The sequence below is a fragment of the Trachinotus anak genome, unplaced genomic scaffold (assembly GCF_046630095.1).
Source record: "Trachinotus anak isolate AG129_WGS33_773 ecotype Australia unplaced genomic scaffold, CSIRO_AGI_Tana_v1 ptg000011l, whole genome shotgun sequence".
In the NCBI taxonomy this organism is placed as follows: Eukaryota; Metazoa; Chordata; class Actinopteri; order Carangiformes; family Carangidae; genus Trachinotus; species Trachinotus anak.
Genome location: NW_027273862.1, coordinates 10,374,910 through 10,395,693, shown reverse-complemented (window position 1 = coordinate 10,395,693; position 20,784 = coordinate 10,374,910). Strand labels below are relative to the sequence as shown.

At 40.5% G+C, this 20,784-nt stretch overlaps 2 protein-coding genes across 2 annotated transcripts in view; both read left to right on the top strand.

Moving 5' to 3' along the window:
* The first annotated feature begins 329 nt into the window (after positions 1 to 329).
* Positions 330 to 7,593, top strand: fbxo22 (F-box protein 22). The gene is made up of 7 exons (XM_071488446.1): positions 330 to 544; positions 788 to 920; positions 1,348 to 1,435; positions 2,934 to 3,032; positions 4,833 to 4,985; positions 5,075 to 5,240; positions 5,540 to 7,593. Exons 1-7 carry the CDS (start codon positions 414 to 416, stop codon positions 5,931 to 5,933), a joined length of 1,164 nt encoding a protein of 387 aa, XP_071344547.1. The 5' UTR covers positions 330 to 413; the 3' UTR covers positions 5,934 to 7,593.
* Positions 7,594 to 8,383: 790 nt separating this feature from the next.
* Positions 8,384 to 20,784, top strand: part of LOC139628370 (transmembrane protein 266-like) — a 48,478-nt gene continuing 36,077 nt past the window's right edge. The window contains exons 1-2 of the mRNA XM_071490005.1: positions 8,384 to 8,887; positions 9,848 to 9,981. Of these exons, the coding sequence (XP_071346106.1) occupies positions 9,968 to 9,981 (14 nt within the window). The 5' untranslated portion in view covers positions 8,384 to 8,887; positions 9,848 to 9,967. The remainder of the gene's footprint in view (positions 8,888 to 9,847; positions 9,982 to 20,784) is intronic.

The following is a 20,784-nucleotide window of genomic DNA, read 5'->3' as shown; positions in this document are numbered from 1 at the left end:
TAATGAATAATATGATAAAAGTGTCTGCTTACGACCTTTTAGAGGTTATAGCCTCAGTGTGGACATGAGCTGTGAACAGCTCAGGCAAGACCATAGACTGTATATAAAAAAACTTTGCTGTGGAGAGGTAGAAAAAAAACAAATTAGAAAAACCAGAAATAAACGTAATAGTGTGAAACAGATCAATATTGCTCTTTTTTTCTATGACTACCAATCAAAGGAAACGTTCTTTAAAAGTTGCTCTTCATCAAGTTGACAGATTGCAGAGGTCCGGGGACTCCTCCTCCTCCTCCTCCACCTCCTCCTCCTCGCCGCAGGGGGCGGTGTGGCCCCTCGGCCGCGGTGATAAAGCGGAGGTGAGAGTTCGTCGCTGGGCAGCCCTCGCTGGAAATCCCAAGACCTGAGAGAGAAATATGGGTGAAAATCAAGATTTCGCCGTTTGTTTACAAGACAGCAAGGCCGCATACGTGCTTAGTAATGTTGCCGAAGTGGTTGAACGAATCCTGACGTTCGTACCGACCAAGTCGCTCCTGCGGATCGCGAGGTAGCGGAAAATGTTTATATGCTAAACACTGAAGTTAAGCTAATGTTAATCCCTGTCGAGTGGAAGTGAAAGTATTTTTCAGCCGTATGCGGAACAGCTGCTGACCCACTGAACCTAGTGTGTAATTGTTTTCAGGGGCTCGGTCGTGTTTTTGTTCGGTTTTTGACAGAAACTTGAAGTGACTCTCTCTCCTGCCGACCTCGGCCAGCAGGTGAAGCTGAATGTGTTTGTGGTTCTGCTCAGTGTGTGCAGGCTGTGGAGAAACTGTGCCCGCAGAGTGCTGAGGACTCAGCAGCACCTCACCTGGGTGTCAGCCTGTGGACCGTCCAACACAGAGGTCCATGCCCTCTGCAGCATCTTGGCTGAGGAGGTGGAGGTAAATCCCCACACGCATCCTGTGAATAGAAAGCTGTTTTTGACAGGGAACTGAGGGGACACATCCTGTTCAGGGACCATGTTTGGCAAATACAACAACATGCCAAAGTGTGGTGAAGACTCTGGTTAGTAGTTGCCAGGTCGGCTGCCTCACATGACTGAATCCCTCTTTTCTTGTATAGTCCTCAGATGAGAACCTAAAACTCCTCTCAGGACCCGAAAGAGAGAGTTTTAGCCTGAACAACATGTATGTTTGAGTTGATCTAATAACGGTTGTAATGTTCTGAACCATGAGCTGTTCAGACAAAGTGATGTTAATTTAGCAGTCAATAACTTTGACAACAAGAAGTGGTATATTGTTGGGACCATGTTTTGTAGACAGTTTGTTTTTACACTTTCTGAACACATGTTCTCTGCTCTTTTTACAGAAAGTATTTCTCCTGCCGAATACAGTTCTGGCAATGGTAGACTGTGAGGCCTTCACTGGACAAGCTTATTGCTACAGACAGAGTAAAGGTTAGTATTAAATTAAGTAATTCATTCTTCATCTCAGAATATGTCCAATTAAAGCACATCTGTATCATACATTACTGTTTGAGTTGTTGGTAAGTGATATAACAAAAACTTTTTTACCAAAATGTATTGCTTAGGAGTTTAAATTGTTGAGATAACTGAAACACACCTTTGACATCTATACTAATAGGTCTGTTTGTTTTAATTATTTATAAAAAATACAAACTGTAAACATTTATAAATTAGGCCCGTCCAACAAATCCTAATTTAGATACAGTCAAAAGTCTCAATTGTATATCCACATTGAACACCATCAGGTCTGTATTAGGAGGCATTTCATATGCCTTGAAAATAATTTGGAAAGCATAGAGAACCTTGTATTATTTATGCTTTACACATGTTTGACAGAGGCAAGAAAACTTGAATAAATGAAATCAGGACAGAGGGAAGCTTTAAAACAAGCTCATCATCTTGCATAGCTAAATATCCAAGCTCATTTAGACAGACTGGAATTGAAAATGTGTAATGTTATTGGACAGCACAAAAATTCAGTCCAAGGAACCATTTACATGCAAGATTATATGTATATTTAAGTAAATTTCAATACATATTTAGTGGTAGTATGCTTTTCAAGACATGGTGTTCATATTTGTAATATTAGTTGGTCGTTTTTGTAAAGCCAGAGCGGTGGTACGCTGTTTCAAAACAAGGGTTGTTCCATTCATTCTACCTATGCTTGTTTTACCCTCCATTGCCTTTTAACTGCAAGCCCTGGATGGGTTAACATCTGGTATTAACGTCTGATCACAAGCCCAGTGTATACATCTGTTCCTTGTTTGCAGTTTCAAATTTAGACCAATGTTCCTTTTTCTTTGTCACTGCAGTTTCACTGTGGTTTCAATTTGTCTTGTTCTTGACATATAAAGTATTTTTGTTTTTGACTGAGCATCTAGCACAGGTGACCTATTTTTTTTTTAGCACATCTCATAGAATATTATGGAACTTAAATCATGGCCACACACTTATTTAAAAAACAAGGTGGGATGTTTTAAAGTTCTCATTCAATATATGTTTGTCGTGAGTCTAAATAATTGGGAGTTTTGTTTCAGTGGGAATTAATTGGTAACAGTATGAAGTGAGGACAGAATTGCTAAGGTTACCTGCAGTTTAATATACATTGCATACTGACTGGTGTCATTATTAACTTAAAATATTGGTTTAATATACATCTTAATGTCTTTTTTTTAATATATATAAATTACATTTACTATGGTGGTAAACCAGAGTGTTTTGAAACAGTAAGAAAAGTGGATTTACAGTCTTAGTGCTAATGCAGAGGTTCTAGGCTGATGTAAATTTGTCTAAATCTGAAATTGCTGCCCAGAGATTTTTTTTTAATTTCTAAAAGTTTATGCCTCATTTAAGATGGAAATGATAGGCCTATAAAACAGTGATCTTTCTCATTACCATGTTTTTTTTTTTATTCTCAACTACTCTGAAGCAAAAAAGAGTCGCCATAGTCCAGACACAGTTGAAGAGATGAACCTGCTCTTCCCCAAAGGCTGTGACATCATGGGCATTGCTACACCAGGCATAGTCTGTAAGTGTTCCTCTCTTCTGTCTCCCTCATATGTCCTTATTCATACACATGAAAATAAACATTTCTCCTCACACCAAATAGAATCACATTCAGGGAATCATTTAATGCAGTATTAGCATTAAGATGTTTTGTAAATTAGCTTCAAAGCTATGATGGTACATGTATGTGGCCTTATTATGTTCAACTAGTAAGATACTCTAGAGAAAATAAAAGTTAACCAGGTATTTTGAGCTAAGCTAAGAAGAATAGTCTACCTTTCAGCAGTGAGCACTATGCATTAATCCCTGCTGCTGCTCCCTAGTTGGAAAGCACCACTGGTGGCTGGCACCCCTCTGCCTCACCCTCTGATAGATTGCCTAGTCTGCCCGGTGCTGTGCTCCCCATTTCTCCATATAATCACAACCCTCCGGAGAAGCCGCTCTCCATCAGCCATGTTCTCGTTCCTCAAGATGATGGCTTATCAGGCTCCCATCGTCTATCAGGTTTAATGGCAGCCTCGGCTGTTTTTGATAACACTCATTTGGTGAGATTGCTGCTGAGGGTCAGCACAGGGTCACCACGCACATCTAATTCAATTGGATTAAAGCTTTGATTGGATAAGGTAGATATAGATTTCTTGTAATAGGTTTGCCAAATAGCCTAGTGTATGTCTAATCATTTATGCATGTTGGTAGTGGGGCTGCGGTATTAAAAAGATGACTTATGATACACCTAGTCGTAGTATTTCTGCATAATCCTTTATGAGTTCCATAACCTGTAAAATGGAGGAGGATGTGGATAAATGACATACTAATATGCAGTATTTGCTCATTTTGAAAACAATGAAAGGTTTTGTACAAATTCAGTTGCACACCAGGGGTTTACCTCAGCACAATTTTAAACCCTAGAAACTGAAAAGTGTGTGAGTGGTGAATGAGGCTGTCAGTCTTATGATCCTGTATATTCATGACATTACAGCCTAATGTTTTTTCATTTGCACAAAGCTCATCCATCTGCTAAATACTCTGAGTTTGTGCCCTTGATTACGGGTAGTGAAATTATACAGCAGCGTGTGTGTTGATTTTCTTGATGTTTATGCATCTCTGACTGATCCTTGCTGAGGCTGTGGTTTGTGTAGTGCCTCTTATTAAACCTCTTTACTAAAGTTCTGATGTGATGAGCATATGCAGTGTTGGTATGATTTAAAGAGGAAAAAAAAAAAATCCCAACCCATTAGGCAAAACCATATTTGACTTGAGTATGTGTTGCCATTGTTCCTTGAGCTGCAGTTCCTCTAATGACCACTAGATGCTGGCTCCTAGGTCTCCGTGGTTTCCCTCTGCTAGGTGTCTCCCAGCTCTGTACAGATTATTTTTTCCTTTATTCCAAAATATTAATTTTCTGGTTCATAACATTCTTTCAGGATCTACATCTGTTATTACAGATGTCTGTTTTTCTCTACAGTCTTTTACAACAAATACTGCAATGATGCTAGGATTAAGGTTTTTTTTTTTTTAAGTAGTCAGTAAAAAAAATAGAAGAAACGCTGGCCAAGTCCCTTCACATTCCCCTTTTTTCCTATCTTCTGCCGCCTCTTGGCTCCCAAACATCCTTTCAGACACTTTATCTATCAAACTGAAAACAGCTTTGCCACAACCATGACATGTGTATCTAATCAAGTTATTAATGTTCATGTGCATTCATGTGAGTCTTTTTGGTCATATGTCAACATGGCCCAAGGGCCTGCAGTTTTTCTTCCTCCATGACGCATAACATGAGTGAGTGACTTTAAATAAGACATTCCTCATTGTCTCTGTGCAGTGACTCCCAGTGGCTCTTGCTCCAGCCCTCCTCAGGAGTACCAAGAAGGGGAGGCAGGCTTTGCAATAATGTTCCCTACCATGGAGGGTGTCAACATCAAGCCCTTTCACTTTTGCAAGAAGTCCATCTCCCCAGCTGCACTGAAAGAAGCAGGTGAGTTTAGGGAAATACTCAGTGATCTAAAGTGAGGAATCCAAAACTTGTAAAGTCTTTCAGTTGTCTTTGTTGTACTTTCTCTCCAGGACTAGTTGACAACCCAGATCTGCGTGTGGTGCTGATGTTTGTCTATGAGGCGTATAAATCTGGGGGAGCACGCTTCCTCAGCCAGCTGCTGGAGCCACTGGCCAAGAGCAAAGCGCTCATTGCTGGAGGACTGGTAGAAAGTGTCTTCTCTCCTCCCAGACACTGGTGAGTTAGTGTTCTGCACTAAAGTTGAGACCATTTCTGAGAAAACAGAAGACAAACAATGGTTTAATAGAAAAACGTAACAAGTGCTGGTGGAACTCTGGTCATCCATGCCACCAGAGAATACACCTTGTTTTGAAGTTTAATTTCTCTGCCACTTATACCCTTTGTCTCTCTGCTAGTAAGGCCTGATTGAATCAGATAAACAGTGGAAGTGTTGGAGCTAAATTATAGCAGTATTTTTACTAGCTACTCTTTGCAATGTTCACACTTTCCCTCTCCCCTCATCTCTCACTCTGTAGCTGTAGCCAGGGTGCATATGGTGTGGTGGGCCTGGCCCTGAGTGGCCCTAAGGTGCAGGGGGCATCTGTGCTCTTGGACCAAGACATCAGCAATCCAAAGGCGGCTGAAGCCACAATCCGGCGGTTAAAGGCAGCCAAAATTCCTGAGAGGAACACCCTAGGGTTCATGTTTGCTTGCGTGGGGAGAGGCCAGAACTACTACAACAACCAGACCAATGTAGAGGCCGATGCCTTTCACAAGGTGTTCCCCAACACCCCGCTCTTTGGCCTGTTCGGCAATGGTGAAATTGGCTGTGACCGAATCATTAAAGATGACTACACGCTGTGCGACACTGACACGGACAGTCTGCAGCACGAGTACACCACAGTCATGACCCTGGTCCATCTAGGCTGACTGACTGACTGACCTGCAGCAACAATTGACAAACAGGAAAAAAGATGACCCATCATGCTCCTGTTTGCTACAACAGTCGGGAACAACAAACATTCTGTACCAAATGTTACTCACGTTACAATATAGCTGTCACAATTTCTGGGCATAAAGCAGGAAACTAATTCCTTTAGCCATCAATGCATTGGCTTCATTTCAGAAATCATGTCCCTTGGAGGCTGTGTGTGAACAGAGCTTCATAGTAAAAATAGAATTTCACATGTAGGACCCTGAAAAACAAACTGATCGTCCCTGGTAACATTCAGTTGTGATAAAGCACTCTTGTAAAATATGTGTACATATTTTTCCCAGATTTCGCTCACATCAATGGCATATCTTTCTCACCCTCTGACATGAACCTCATGGTTTGTTTGCTTTGTAGGCGAGTAAATTATGCACCTCTGTATCCCAAGCTATTGTTATAGTTGTTGATTCAGCAAAGGCACTTTTTTAATTCATGTTAATATGAAGAGTCCGGTTGTTCTTCCACAGAATCAAGGTAATCTTGATCTGAGCGCTCTTCCTCCTCCTTAAGGTTTTACACTTAAGATTTTTACACTTTTGTCTTACCAATGGAAAAATGAAACCATGTTAGCCTACGAATTAATACTCTTACGCAAAACATCTATCTATCTATCTACCATGGTACAGTTGTGCACAGGGAATTCAGGCAGAATAATACAGTGCCTCTTTTTTTTGTCCACATGTCAGATCATATCTCCTTCTACCTACTTCCAGCTGTTAATGGTGGGGCTTATTGGTCCCTTTCTCTCCCCAGCTTAAAGGAATAATTCAGCAGGGCAGAATGGCTGTCCTGTTGACTGCGTAAGTGACACTGACACTGAATTTCACCCCGATTTAGTCTCGACTCTTCTTCAATTTCTGACTTGTGGAGAAAATCGTAGGTGGTTATAAATTGTCTCAAACTGTCAAAAAAAAGTGAATTCTATTTTTGGGTGATTGGATGTTAAAGAATGGGTATTTGGTATTCTATGCTAAAGTCATAAATGGTAAAGGTTCTTTATGAAATCTTGAAAGTATGGTGTGAGAATAAATACCCAGCTGCACGTTTGAAAAAGCTGTTAAAATTTTACAGATGCCTTCATACAGTAAAATACTGGTTTCTGTAAAAATCCATTGAATGCTGCGCATTTCATGTCCAGATTTATTTCTCGATGGCCCTGTCGTTGATTCTTGTCTTGCTTTTTCCTCACTATGAAGAAAATACTGATGACAGTATGGTGCAATTTCCAGTTTATATGTTTGTTTTTTTTTTGGTCAGGTAGTTGCTGTTAATGTTGAAAATAGCTGATGTTAAGTTTAGCTTTTCTGTAAAAGTTGCAACAATGATTATTGCAAGAATGAATTGTTCTTGCAAAAATCACTGGATTGTTAATTTTCTTTTTTTTTTTTTTTTTTTTTTAATGATTTAGAAGTCAACAGACAAGAGTTCCTTCCTTGTATCATGATGTACACATCTGCCCTTATAGTTTTTGAAGAGGACAGTCAAATTTATTTTAAGTTGATGTTATGTCTGATTGAACAAACATTGTTTTGCACTTTTCTAAATGTGCCAAATCATCTGTTCTGCTCATTTTCCTCAATAAAACTCCTCAAACATTCATTATGCGGACATGCCCTTTTATTTCTTTAACCCCACTTTTGAAACCACTACAGCAGCATCTTTAAATCCAGGCTGTCCCTGAGTCCACTGGGCGTTACGCATCCTTCCTGGTTGTAACTACAGGCCTACTACAGTTAATTCAGATCACCACTTTTTCCTTATTTGCTCACACCCTGAAATCTGAGCTCAGCCTATAACATCTCCAGCAGCCCACGTCCAGGCGTGTTTAAATAAAGGAAGAGACGCTTGAGATTGATTGATGTGCGCTTTAACCATCGACTGGCTAATCCCGGTGAATGACAAACGGTTAAGCCAATTGCTGTAAAGGCAATTTATATTCCCATAGTATCTTTATTTTGGGAAACCATAAAAAAACGCTCATTCCACGGAGAGGGACGACCTACCAGGCGTAAAGCTAATAAAATCATCTGTGGCGATAATCCGCTCTCAAATTGGCCTCGATCGGGAAACTGGGAAAATCTACTCACAGGCTTTCTCTCTCTCTCTCTCTCTCTCTCTCTCTCTCTCTCTCTCTCTCTCTCTCTCTCTCTCACACACACACACTCACACACACACACTCACACGTCCACCCTACGACCAACATTTTTGGACTGCTATGTCGTGACCGGAGCGATGCAAATGTCACACGATTCATTGGCTACTGTCAGTCTCCGGCACCAAAACGTCAATGTTTTGATGGCGTTTGTATGAAACCCGCCCTGTGTTGCTCAGCTGCTGTGGAAGGGGGTGGTGGTGGTGGTGGGGGGGGGGGGGGGGGGGGGGTCGACGGAGAGCCGAGGCTTCGTCGGGGGCTCGCTTCAGCACCTGGACAGCTCCTTTCGCAGGGTTCCCCGCTGAGCTCGCCGGGGAAACCCTCGACCGTGGAGCGGGACCTGGATGTGGGTCTGGAGCAGCGGCACACGCAGCCCTCAGTGATCCCAGCCGGGAGGAGACCGCACTCAACAACAGCAACAACAAAAAAAGGGTCGTTACTTGATTCTAGCTCCGATAACGCTTGAGAGCTAATATGATCTTGCCGAGTGACGATGCTTCTTGCACTTGAGCTCCAGCCGCCTCTTTGGTTTTGCACTGAGAGCCGAGCGGCGCAAGTGGGAGCAGCGGAAGCAGCGGTGCTCGTCCAATGCAAAAGTGCTAAGGATAGCTGCAGCCTACACACACTGCGAGCCTGCTGCTGCTGCTTCACTCACCCCGATCACCGCCGAGGGAGACATTACTACCAGCAAGGGGGCAGCGGGAGGCGCAGTTACCCGCCAACAATGTAAATCTCGCACAGGTAGGTCCCTTGCTTCGAATAAATAATTCATTTATGTGCAGCGAGGAGCCCTCGGTAGTTGTACGCACAACTCTCATTTAGTTTCTCCTCCCTGGAGCCTGATACCAGCAAGTATAAGCAGTGCAGTTTATCACAGGTGCTGTTGTAGCTCAGATGGCAGGAGCAGGGATCTGACACGCACCCAGCTCTGCTTGCGGATAAAGGCTTTAGGGGTGTGATAACAAAAAGTTAGGCTTAGAGTTCATTTGGTGGCTACTTGCATTATAAACTCTTTGCCCTGTCATGTCCTTTCATCTTGTACCTTGTTAGCTTGTTGTGAATTCAACTTTTCAAAAGCATTTGTAGCTGTGAGCTTAAGGTGTAAGTTTGATATTCATCGCTGTCACTTTGCTGAAAACTTTACCAAGGACAAGCTCTTAAACAGTGTCCTGAGAACAGGTTCGTGTGTGCTTACTGCAAACTGTGTTATCCAAGCAATTTGAACTCATAAAAGAAACAAATCCTCCTGAAAATCTTCTTCTTATCAGCAATGAACAGTCTCATGTGGCTCTAAAGAAGTTTATTAAAACTAGGCTGTGATATTATATTAACTGTTGTTGTAGTTCTTATGAAAATGCTACAGAATCAGACTCTAAAACTATCTTCAGTCTATCCTCATTGATATGAATTATGTGGGCAATAAAAAAAATCACCTCTCACTGTAGTGGAATACATTTCAACAGCACCAATAACTACAACCTCCAAAATAGCAAAATTAAATCCACACTTCCGTAAAACAGTTTCAACAAAAGCTGAACGTCAGAAACCTCATGAAAGTAGGATTTAATGCCAGGCTGATGATTAAACTGCATTAGTGTTCCTAATAATCTGGCAAATGAGCATATTTGTGGCACTACTTCATTTTCACTACTTTACTTAAGTTTTTTCCACTGGCATTAACGAGCATGTTTTTCCTTGCAGCTTCATCATGAAAGCAGCATCGAAAAGGTGAAAAGGTGAACTGCAGCGCTAAAACAGGCAGAACCAAGCGGAAACATTGTGATAACCACTACATCGCTCCTCTCTCCATCACCCAGCATCATGGCTAATGCTGAGTAAGTACAGTCCACGCACTGTGTTCACCACTTCCTCCTTTTCTTCCTCTCTGTGTCTTCATCCTCCAAACCATGTATGGAAAAAAAATAAGTGCAAGTATAACTAATGAAAATGTACTGTCAAAAGTCAGAAATACAGAGCTGTCTGTAGGGACAAATCATGAAAGAGCAACACAGTGTCTGTAGGACGTATGCCATATTATTATGGATTATACTTATTTTCCCAGCATGCCTTTCCTCTTCTGATCTTCTGATCTTTTTTCTCTTTAGTCAGTCACCTTTTCTTTTACCGCTTCCCAGGTTTCTGTGCATCCATTTCCACAATAATGGCCTTTATTCACTCAGATCCGGCTTCAGTTGAGGTGTCTCTGACCCTCGTCACTCTGAATGCTAAACACAGACACACACTGAGATGCAGATTCATGCAAACACGCCTGCACAGTCCTGACTACAAGAGCGTCCATTCTGCAGCCGTAAACACAGGTGGCTATGTTAACTCCTTCTGTGGAATGCAGCATATTGATTATTATTACCCATAGCTATTACAACTTAACACCTTTTCCTTCTCCACCTCCAGTTTTCTCCCAGCTTTCCATTTTTAATCTGCACCCCCTGTGTGTGTACTGAGAACAGCTGATGCATTACTGAGGGAACATGCTGTAGCCTGTGTGTATGTTTGTGAGTGTGTGTATGAAGACAAACTAAGAGGTAAGGGAGAACACTGAAAATCATTATTCTCTGTCAACTCATGATTCTGCTGGCGTAGCATGACTCTAATTTGTCTCATCTTTACTAGCTGCATTTATTCTTTTGACCTAGATGAATAGCCCTAAATCATTGCTCCATTTGTGCTTTTATGAGAAAACCAGTTCTGGTTTCATCCAGAGCTCAGCTCAGCGGGTCTCAGCAGCAGTGACATATCACGCTGTGTTTGAGGTGAAAATGTATCCTAAAACACATGACTTCTCCTGGAATTTGCTTTGTAGAGGTCACTTGAAAAAAAAAAAAAAAAAAAGCTTTCGGACCTGAACACTGATGATCATGTCATTAACACAGAGAATAAAATAAATGAGGAACTTAAACTCAAACTTAAATTTTAATTCCCCTTTTTATCCTTCATCCACTTGTGCAGCAGTTCTTTAACACTTCTTCCTTCACCTCCGATTGACAGAGAAATAACACTGAATTGATGAATAGTGATTAAACAAACCTTTTGTTTGATGCACATAAGCCAGCCTCATTCTGTATCACTTACTTTTAGGTCAACTTTTAGAAATACAAGCCGATAATAAATCTGTGTCCTGTCAAATCAGTCTCTTATTTTCAGGAGTGGAAGATGTACACAGTACAAATACAAGTGCCAGTACAACAACATAAAAATAAATAAATATGCCTCAAAGTCATAATTAAACAAAAGTACAGATGTATTATCTGCAAAATGCACTTCAAGTACCAAAAGTAAAAGTAGTCTTTCATTAAAACAGCCCTGTGACTGAGTTTATTGTAGATCACATTATTAGATAGTAGACTGGTGACCTGCACAGGGTGAACCCTGCCCCCATCCAACGCCCCCCCCACCATCCTCAAGGATGAACAGTATATCTAGTGGATGGATGGATTATTAGATTGTAAATACTGATTTATCAGTGTGTAATCAGCATTTTAATGTAACTGGTTGAGGGGGAGCTACCTATAATTACTGTAGATTCAGTTTGGTAGTTTAGTCCTGTGGTCCCCAGCCTAGGGTCTCAGGAACCCTTCCAAATGTTCACAAGATAAAGCTGATGGGTCAGAAGATGATTAAATGCTGTAGGAAAGACAAAAAAACAAAGTGCTGCTACTCATATTTATGTTTATTACTATATACTCAAAAGTGCTTCAAAAATGTCCGGTAAATATACTTAGCTACCTTCCACCACTGCTTGTTTTTAGTTGACTACATTTAGTCTCCTAACCATGCCTGAGATTTGCAGCTTGAAGATATAGTATAGTGTAATTTACATTTTCCCTGTATGATTCTGAAGGGTCCTCGGTTCTCCACGGCACCATTAATCTTTTTCCCCACGTCGATGTTTACACTGTTGTTTACTCAATTTATTAACTATAGATAGTAACAAATGTAGCTTAGGAGATCTCCATGGCATGCATTAGATCTGACCTGGAACAATGGATTTGAAAACATTTTGCTTGAGCGAGTGTTTCCTACTTAGAAAAAACATCTGTAACATCTGTCATTGTATCACATTAAGTCATGTGGTCTTATTTTTTACCATAAACTTCTTACACATACAACAGAATGTAAGACATAATGTGCATGGTTTGTTACTGCTCATTATGTGTGATCATACACTCAACAACTTCAACATACCCTTATCTTGAGTTTTGGTCTGACTTTTCTTCTGACTAATGAGCCCCTGTATCATTACATTTCCTGCATATACCACCTCAGTATTGTCACTTTCAAACTCATCAATTTTATCTGTGGTAAAAATCTCCCTCCAATAAATTGTTCCTGGAAATGCCATTATAATTATAATTATTCACATTCAGTCAAAATGTATTAACTGTTGCTTTGAATTCTGCACAATGTTGTTGCAATGCAACAAGCGCTACCTAAAATACAGTAGAGAATATATTGCATGTCTCCTATGTTTGCCCTATGTGCAAAAAAGTGCAGAAGAAACAAGTCAGTCAGTAAAGTCCATTTCACAAGTCTACAGAAATCTGTCTTTTCATTCATTAAGTCTTCCAAGACCCATATTCCCTTAAGTGTCTGTAGAAATTAAAATAATCTATTATTGGATACTGACACAGTGTAAAAAGGTCCACGGACCTCTCCATTATGAAGTAGGCTTCTGTACATCTGCTGTCTTAGCCCTGCCCCACGAGGGTCTCAGTGTCTCCTGTGTCTTCTACAGCTTGTATCTGTAAAGGTCAGATAAGCGACTGGTCACAGCAGGGCCAGAACAGTCCATTGTGCAGTGCACCAATTCATCACAGTTTAATCTGTAATATTATTAATGAGCTAATGTGCCTGGCAGACTTCATTAATATCCACTGGCACGAAATTATGAAAGTTTCTCTGGAAGTTGAATTGGGTGTTCTAAGAAATAACCTGAGGCAATTTGTAAATTCTGTAGAAATGATGTGGTGTTTAGTCCTGCAACATGAACACTGTGTTTAACACCAAGTTTTGTTTCTTGAGTTACTGCTTTGAAAAGACTGGAAGGTCAGTAGAGTGAGGGCCGAGATGCAAGAAGTAAGAAAGGTGTAATGAAATCTTTTCTTTTTTTCTGCTGGTATCATTGTTTTTGCCTGGTTTGGTCTGGATGCTGATGAAGTCCCCTAGGTGAAAGCTGACAGTCTTTCTTTTGCCTCATCTTCATCTTTTGATGTGAAATCCATAGTAGGTTGCGTGTGAGTCAGCAGCAAAGACAAACATTACTCACTCTCTTTACTTCCTTGACGGCAAGAAAAGAAAATTTATTTAGCTCATGGTGCTGTCACGAACATACAAACACAGGACTGTATGAAGTGAAGCAACAAAATATTTGCATGCTACCATCGCCAAGATACATCTGCTACATTCAATCATCAAACTGATTCAGGCATCGTGTCTGACTATAGGTTGGAAGTTGTAGAATAGTTTGCACCAACAGTGGACACACTCATATGCAGTGAGTCTGTAACACTAATACACTGTGATGTCCAGCTTCTCCAAAGTTCTCCACAGCAGCTGGTGGGAGCATGGAACATCTGCTTTGTGTTCAGTGCTCTGGCCAAGTTTGAATGTGTTGTAGATCCTCAGGCGTAATGCTAAGACAACCTAATCTAACGTGTATGTTGATCTTATTGTCCACTTAGGCCTTGGACAGAGTGGATCGTGGTTCAGGATAAAATGTGCCTGGACGTAAATAAGTTTTCTCTACTCCCCTGCAGAAATGTGTTTTTTCAAAGCTGCCAGTGGGCTTTTCAAGGGAAGGCGGTGAGCAGTGCAACACCTTTGCTTGATGTGAGTTTGGAAATAAAGGTTTTATTTCCTTGATAGATGAGTGTGTTTACACTATGTATCACGTCATGAAATCAGGTCAGATTTTTATTTCACATTTCCACGTTTCCATTTCATAGGACCACTTTCAACTATACTAGACTATACACCATAAACATAGAACACCAAATCCAGAACCCACTGTATTTAAACACTGTATCTTATTCAGTGGATAGTAGATTTTATTGTCATAAATAAAATTATGAATAAAGGTTTCAACAGGATATTAACATAATGAGGTCATATCAAGGAACTTTGAAGTGAATTTGATTTGAAAGAATTTGATTTGAAAGAAATTGGTCCAAATAGTTTTTGTTGGGATTTCCCCTCCTCTGTAGTTCTTTGGAGCTCAGTATACCTTTTGTTAGTTAGCCAACAATATAGAGAGGACCCTTAGGCCACCATAGTTTTTTTTTTCTTACTTTTTAAATTCAAGATGTTTAAAAAAAAAGAATCTACAGCCATGCTAGCATCTCAGTTAAGATGTACTTATGCACAGCAGTGCTTTGAGCAAAATGTTAACATGCTATCATGCTCACAGTGACAGTGCTATCATGATAATGTCTAGCAGCTCTAACGTTTACCATAGGCACCACATCTTAGTTTAGTGTGATAGCATACTTACATTAGCAAGCAAACTCAAATTATTCCTCTTCCTTCTCTCATGGCCACTTGTAAGTCTGTCTTGTTGCATAGGGGTTATGAGGGTCATAAGAGAGACACTTCCAGTTGTCTGAGGAGGAACATTCTTCAGCGCCACTGGCCCAAAGTTACTTATGTGACCTTCTGCTTTGGTCACTGAAATCCCTCGAGCAACTTTTGTCACATGATGACCTTTCCTACCTGGGCCACAACTCTACAGTCCACTATTTAATTTTATCTGCCACCCCCAGGGAATCCTGCTTCCCTGAATATCACTTCTTTCCTGTGGGTGCTCTTCTGCAGTTGCAGTCTTGTTAGTCTTTCCATGAAATAATGTTTCTGAGAATTTTCCAATTGCCACTTTCTATTAGATAAGAACATCAGGGGTACTGAGAAAGGTCAGTATTTGTATTTAAGACAGCAAAAAATGTTGTATTTATGTTTGTACTTGGATAGAAACAGAGGCTGGTTTGTCTTCTGGCTTTTGTCATTGACAACGTTTGGCTTATAGTGCATTTAAGTTATTATAGTATTAATGAATTATTACATTGTTAAAATACTTCCAGAACAGCACCATTTTAATGCAAGGAGTTGAAATTCACATCATCCTTATTATGAATTTCATGTTTACTTATTGTTTATTGAATTTGACTTTATTCCTCAATGTGAGCACGTATGATGCACGGTCCACTTTGTAAATGAGTCTGAAATTTCATACCTCAATGCAACACGAATGTAACTTTGGCAAAGATAAAACTGATATATACGGCGCACTGTCATGGATTACCTCGCTAAAAGCAAGTTTTAAGTCTTGAGAGTGGAACAGAGTATTCACTGAAATATCTCAAAATGCATGACTAACCCTGCTGCTAACTTTGCTGAACATTGTACAAATCCATGGGCTGGGTCAGCACCTTTTCTTGATATCTCGACTGGCCGGCTGGCAGCCAGGCAGCACACCAGGTACATCACTGTAAGCTGTGAGCCAGTGGGCTCTGGACAGCTTGTGTCTGTCATGAGTAGTTATGTGTACAGTCCTGATTGTTTGGGAAGAGAGCCAACCCTGCTGCCGTGCTGTAGATGAGAGGTGGTATGGATGAGATGTTGTGTGTAGGAGAAGCGTGGAGAAAACAACATCTATCAGGCCAACCCACTGTGGCATGATACTGTATATCCACAGTCTCAGAGCGGGAATCGATTCTTTGCCAACTAAAACAAGTGTGCAAGAATTTGTCATAGAGGCACATTTATGACTTTCACAGTACAACATGTCTGTCCTGACAGGGTTTGTCTGCCGTGGGACACATCACAACACATTTCATCCCTTTGCTCAGGTCACTTCTTTTGTGCAGCACTGGTTGCAGAACTAAATCGGCTAAACTAAACAGAGATGTTGCACTGGAAACTCCTAAATCAGTCTCAGAGTTTTCATTAAAACACAAACCTGGTAAACATCAAAGGGTGATTAAATAATAAGGGAAACATTGCCTCTTACTGATTTACTGATTTTTTTAACTTCTACCTCACAAGTTTTTAACAGCGTCCTCTTTGCTGCCATGTTATTATTAATTTAATTTAATTTAATTTAATTTAATTTAATTTAATTTAATTTAATTTAATTTAATTTAATTTAATTTAATTTAATTTAATTTGGTATACACATCATACAGTTGCTGAACAGACAAAGGGCTGGTGCCCTCAGAAGTGATCTGTCTGGTTTTTGGTTTAATATCCATTTTCTTTGCTCATATAATGCATATTGCATTGTACATGAGTTAACAGCATCACAGCCTCTGGTGACCATAGTTTTGACTATATAGAGTATATATCTTCAAAGAAATGTTAGGTCCTCTTGTCAAGGGAAATAATCCCATCAAATTGGGATGAGGCCAGCAGCTCTTGAGACTAGATTGCAATAACACTCCTTTTTCCTGAAAGCAGAGGTATTTTATTAATGAAAAACAAAAACCACTGCTGTTGTATGCTGTTCACGCAGTCATGATAAGACTGCGCTTAGGAACTGCTGCAGTACCACTTCTAGTTTTTAAAGAAACCTTATTTTACATCAGCATAAAGGATCATTAATCTGAAAAGTATTCTGGCATTTATTTTGTTAATATGCATTATAATTTACCTTTGTGTTGGACCAGCTTTCTCTCAACCTGCAGCCTATTTCTTAGAAGGCTTGGAAAACAAGTCAGCTCTCTTATTCAGCTGTGGTTTACTGGTTGTAGAGCTGAATAAATAGATGCATAGTTTTTTATGCAGAGGAAAATATTTTCCACAGTAGCTGCATGACAGACAATTAGAACATATAGGAAGACTTATATGAAGTTATACAAAATATATAACACAAACAAGAAGGACACATACTGACACAGACTTATACTGTACAAAAAACAATGTTAATGGGATGCTAATGTTATTTACATGACTCATACAAACAGAGACAAAGACTTGGATTGACACTGTATGTAACGCAGGCTGGATTTAGTTTTGTAATTTAGAAGGACGTTACATATGAAGCTTGTATGGTTGTAGTATGCCAGCATTTAAAGGAATGTAGCAAAAATGTTTCCCAATCCTTGAAAAAACATAGACATTCAGATCAAAATCAGTGCAACACAACCACGGATATCATCTCTTGTTGCACGCATTCTTTGTCCTTCTAAGAGGGGTAGAATGGACAGAAACTGGACTTGGTTGTAGATACCTGAAGACGTTTCATCTCTCATTCAAGAAGCTTCTTCTGACTGACTGGTGGGGAGACCCAGGTATTTAACCTCTGTCGTTAAACCACTTACGACAGTCATTAGAGTCATTTAGGTGACTCCGGTGACTCTAACGACTGTCGTTACAGCAGCCACAAGCACTAACGAACCAAATGACATCAACGGCCTCTATAAGCGATGATAACAGAGGTTAAATACCTGGTTCTCCCCAGCAGTCAGTCAGAAGACACTTTGTGGATGAGAGGTGTATCTATACTAGTGGTCAAAAGGTTTAGAGCACTTCCATTTTTCCAGTTGTTACTGAAAACTACAAAGTGTAATGTCTTAAAAGAAAGCATAGAGCAAATAAATAATTAAGATTCTTTAAAAAAAAAAAAAAAGGAATTACGGACTTTTAAATCCTAAATTTGATCTAAGTGTTTGACTAATCCAGCTGCTGAACACACTGCTTTTCTCTCAGTTTGCTTTGCTTTCACCTTCTGCCCAGCCCATCCCGGTCCAGCTCCATGGGGTTTAAGTCTGGAGACTGTGCTGGTTTTTTATCATGTGAAGCGACCACCAGTTTTTTTTTTCCTCTCATGTTTTGGCTCATTATCTTGCTGTCTTCCTTTGTTACTTGACTTTTTCTCACTGTTCTGATAGTAATATACTGTACTACCTCCTGCAGTACAGTATTGCCAGAATAAAGCATCAGAGGGTGTTGTAACACAGTTTGGTTTTACACTGCCTTTGTACAGACATAGGGTCTGTAAGTCATGAACAGAAGATTCGGCACCTGTTATTTTTATGGTTTAAATTGACCTTTTATTTTTACTTTGGGCATTTTGCCACTTACTTTTTTACCTCATTCACTGCACTTGAACTGTAGAAATTTCAACCAAAACTGGAAAAATGGGGGTGTTCTCAAACTTTTGGCCAGTAGTGTACAACCAAGCCCATTATCTAATTTCAACCCTTCTTAGATTACCATGACCTTGGAGACTGACAATCTCCACAGACATTCTTCGTCCTTGTCAAAACCGAGTCACCAGTTCACCCACAATTCAACCTGACCACTGGCAGCTCGGTCACATTTTTGGGTATGTTATGCTAGTTGCAGCTATTGCAGCCTCAGAGATGAGGGCTGAGCCACAGAGGTCTTGTAAGATCACTGCTTTCTAACTCCACACCCCAGATTTTTTTTTTTACCTTTTCAAGCTCGTAGTCTTTAGGGCAAGGAAATGTAATGCTTTATGTTTGTTAATATTTAATTTGTACTAATTGGTTATTTGTTTTTGGCTGGTTCCTGCTTTACTCTCCAGTGTTAAGGTCGCACTGATTCAGAGTTTTGATCTGATCAACCTTGGTGGCTTTATTGACTTGCATACACCCTCACACACACACACACACACACACACACACACACACACACACACACACACACACACACACACACACACCCTCACTCATTCACACAGATTAGGATGCCCTCCAGCAGCTCAGGTCACTCCAGATTGCATCTAAGGTCTTTTAGCTTTGACATTATCACTGTATATTTTGATAAACCATGGCTGTGGCCTGGAATGGGGGTCATGGTATGTGTGTGTGTGTGTGTCGTAGTGGGGTTACCTGTTATCTGCCTGCATGTCTGTCCTTTCCTAAAGGTATGCCTGTCTGTCAGATTGCGTGCCTCTCCTCTGAATGTTTTAGGTCACTCGGTGTTGTCTGTCACAGCAGTTTGGAAAATGACTGTAGCAGAAAAAAGTATATAAGATAGCAAATGGCTGATGCTTGATGTTCTTCCTCCACACAGCCATTACTACAATCACTTCAGAGTTTTTCAGAGTGTCTCAGCCATGAGGCAAAATAGAGAACAACTTGCAATATTATGTGTTAACAAAAGCTGCACACAAGGGTTTATGATCTGACTGACTGGTCCCATATTTTACATTTTTCTGGTGTTTTATTATCCATAGGAAGATATATATATAATGTCAGCCATGACATTACGACCACTGACAGGTGAAGTGAATAAAATTGATTATCTCATTACAATGGTACCTGGCAGTGGGGGGGACATATTGGGCAGCAAGTGAACATTTTGTCCTTGAAGTTGATGTGTTGGAAGCAGAAAAAGGGCAAACATAAGGATTTGAGCAACTTTGACAACGGCCAAATTATGATTGCTAGACGACTGGTCCAGAGCATCTCCAAAACTGCAGGTCTTGTTGGATGTTCCTGGTCGGCAGTGATCAGGAACTACCAAAAGTGGTCCAAGGAAGGAAAATGGGTGAACCGCTGCAGGGTCATGGGCAGCAAAGGCTCACTGATGCACGTGGGGAGCGAAGGCTGGCCCGTGTTGTCTGATCCAATAGAAAAGCTACTGTAGCTCAAATGGATGAAAAAGTAAATGCTGGTTCCAATAGAAAGGTGTCAGAACACACAGGGCATCACAATTGGCTGTGTATGGGGCTGCGTAGCCGCAGACTGGTCAGGGTGCCCATGCTGACCCATTCCCACTGCCAAAAGTGCCTACAATGGGCCTCAAAATTCTCCAGATCTCAATCCAATCAAGCATCTGAGGGATGTGCTGGAAAAACAAGTCCAATCCATGGAGGCGCCACCTTGCAACTTACTGGATTTAAAGGATCTGCTACTGATGGCTTGGTGCCAGATACCACGGCATACCTTCAGAGGTCTAGTGGAGTCCATGCCTCGACGGGTCAGGGCTGTTTAGTTGGCAAAAGAGGGATCTGCTCAATATTAGGCAGGAGGTCGTAATGTTATGGCTGATTGGTGTATTTGTGGTTTTAAGTACCAAAAACCATTGTAGTTTTACATCTCCTCTCTAAAGCTTCTCCCTGGAGCTCAAGCAACAACAACTATTTCTTATGTAATCAAATTGAAATAAATAAAAATGCAGTATTTATACAGCTCCTAGCCCTGTTTATAATCAAAAAAGACATGGGAGTCTCACTTTCTACAATATGGGACCTTTAATACTATCAAATGGTTTTGTTGGTAAGTTAAAATTTGATATTTGCACCTGTTTTGTGGTTAGTTGACAAGCTTAAACATGTAACACAAGACTTGTGACTGTCTAAAAAAAGGTAGAGCAAATCTGTACTGGTGTTATCCTTCTCCTGCAGGTTCCTTTTCTCTCCTTATTTTTCTCTTTGGTAAAAGAGAAAATAGAGCTACCATCTCTTCTCTTTCACCACCTTCTTTCCTCTTTCTTGTCACCTCTACATTTCCACTTCCTTTTCCACTTTGACACTTTCCTTTTGCTCTCCACTTTTCTATTTTCCTCACTCTCTTACTTTTGCAAATTACCTCCACATCTCACTTCCAGTCCTCCTCCTGAGCCTTTGCGCTGCCCCCCACCCCCCCACCCACCCCCCA

Coding starts and splice junctions, on each gene's coding strand:
- fbxo22 (XM_071488446.1), top strand. CDS start 414: ATGGGTGAAAATCAAGATTTCGCCGTTTGTTTACAAGACAGCAAGGCC. Junction 3,033..4,832: donor TGCTACACCAGGCATAGTCT/GTAAGTGTTCCT, acceptor GTCTCTGTGCAG/TGACTCCCAGTGGCTCTTGC. Junction 5,241..5,539: donor TTCTCTCCTCCCAGACACTG/GTGAGTTAGTGT, acceptor CTCACTCTGTAG/CTGTAGCCAGGGTGCATATG.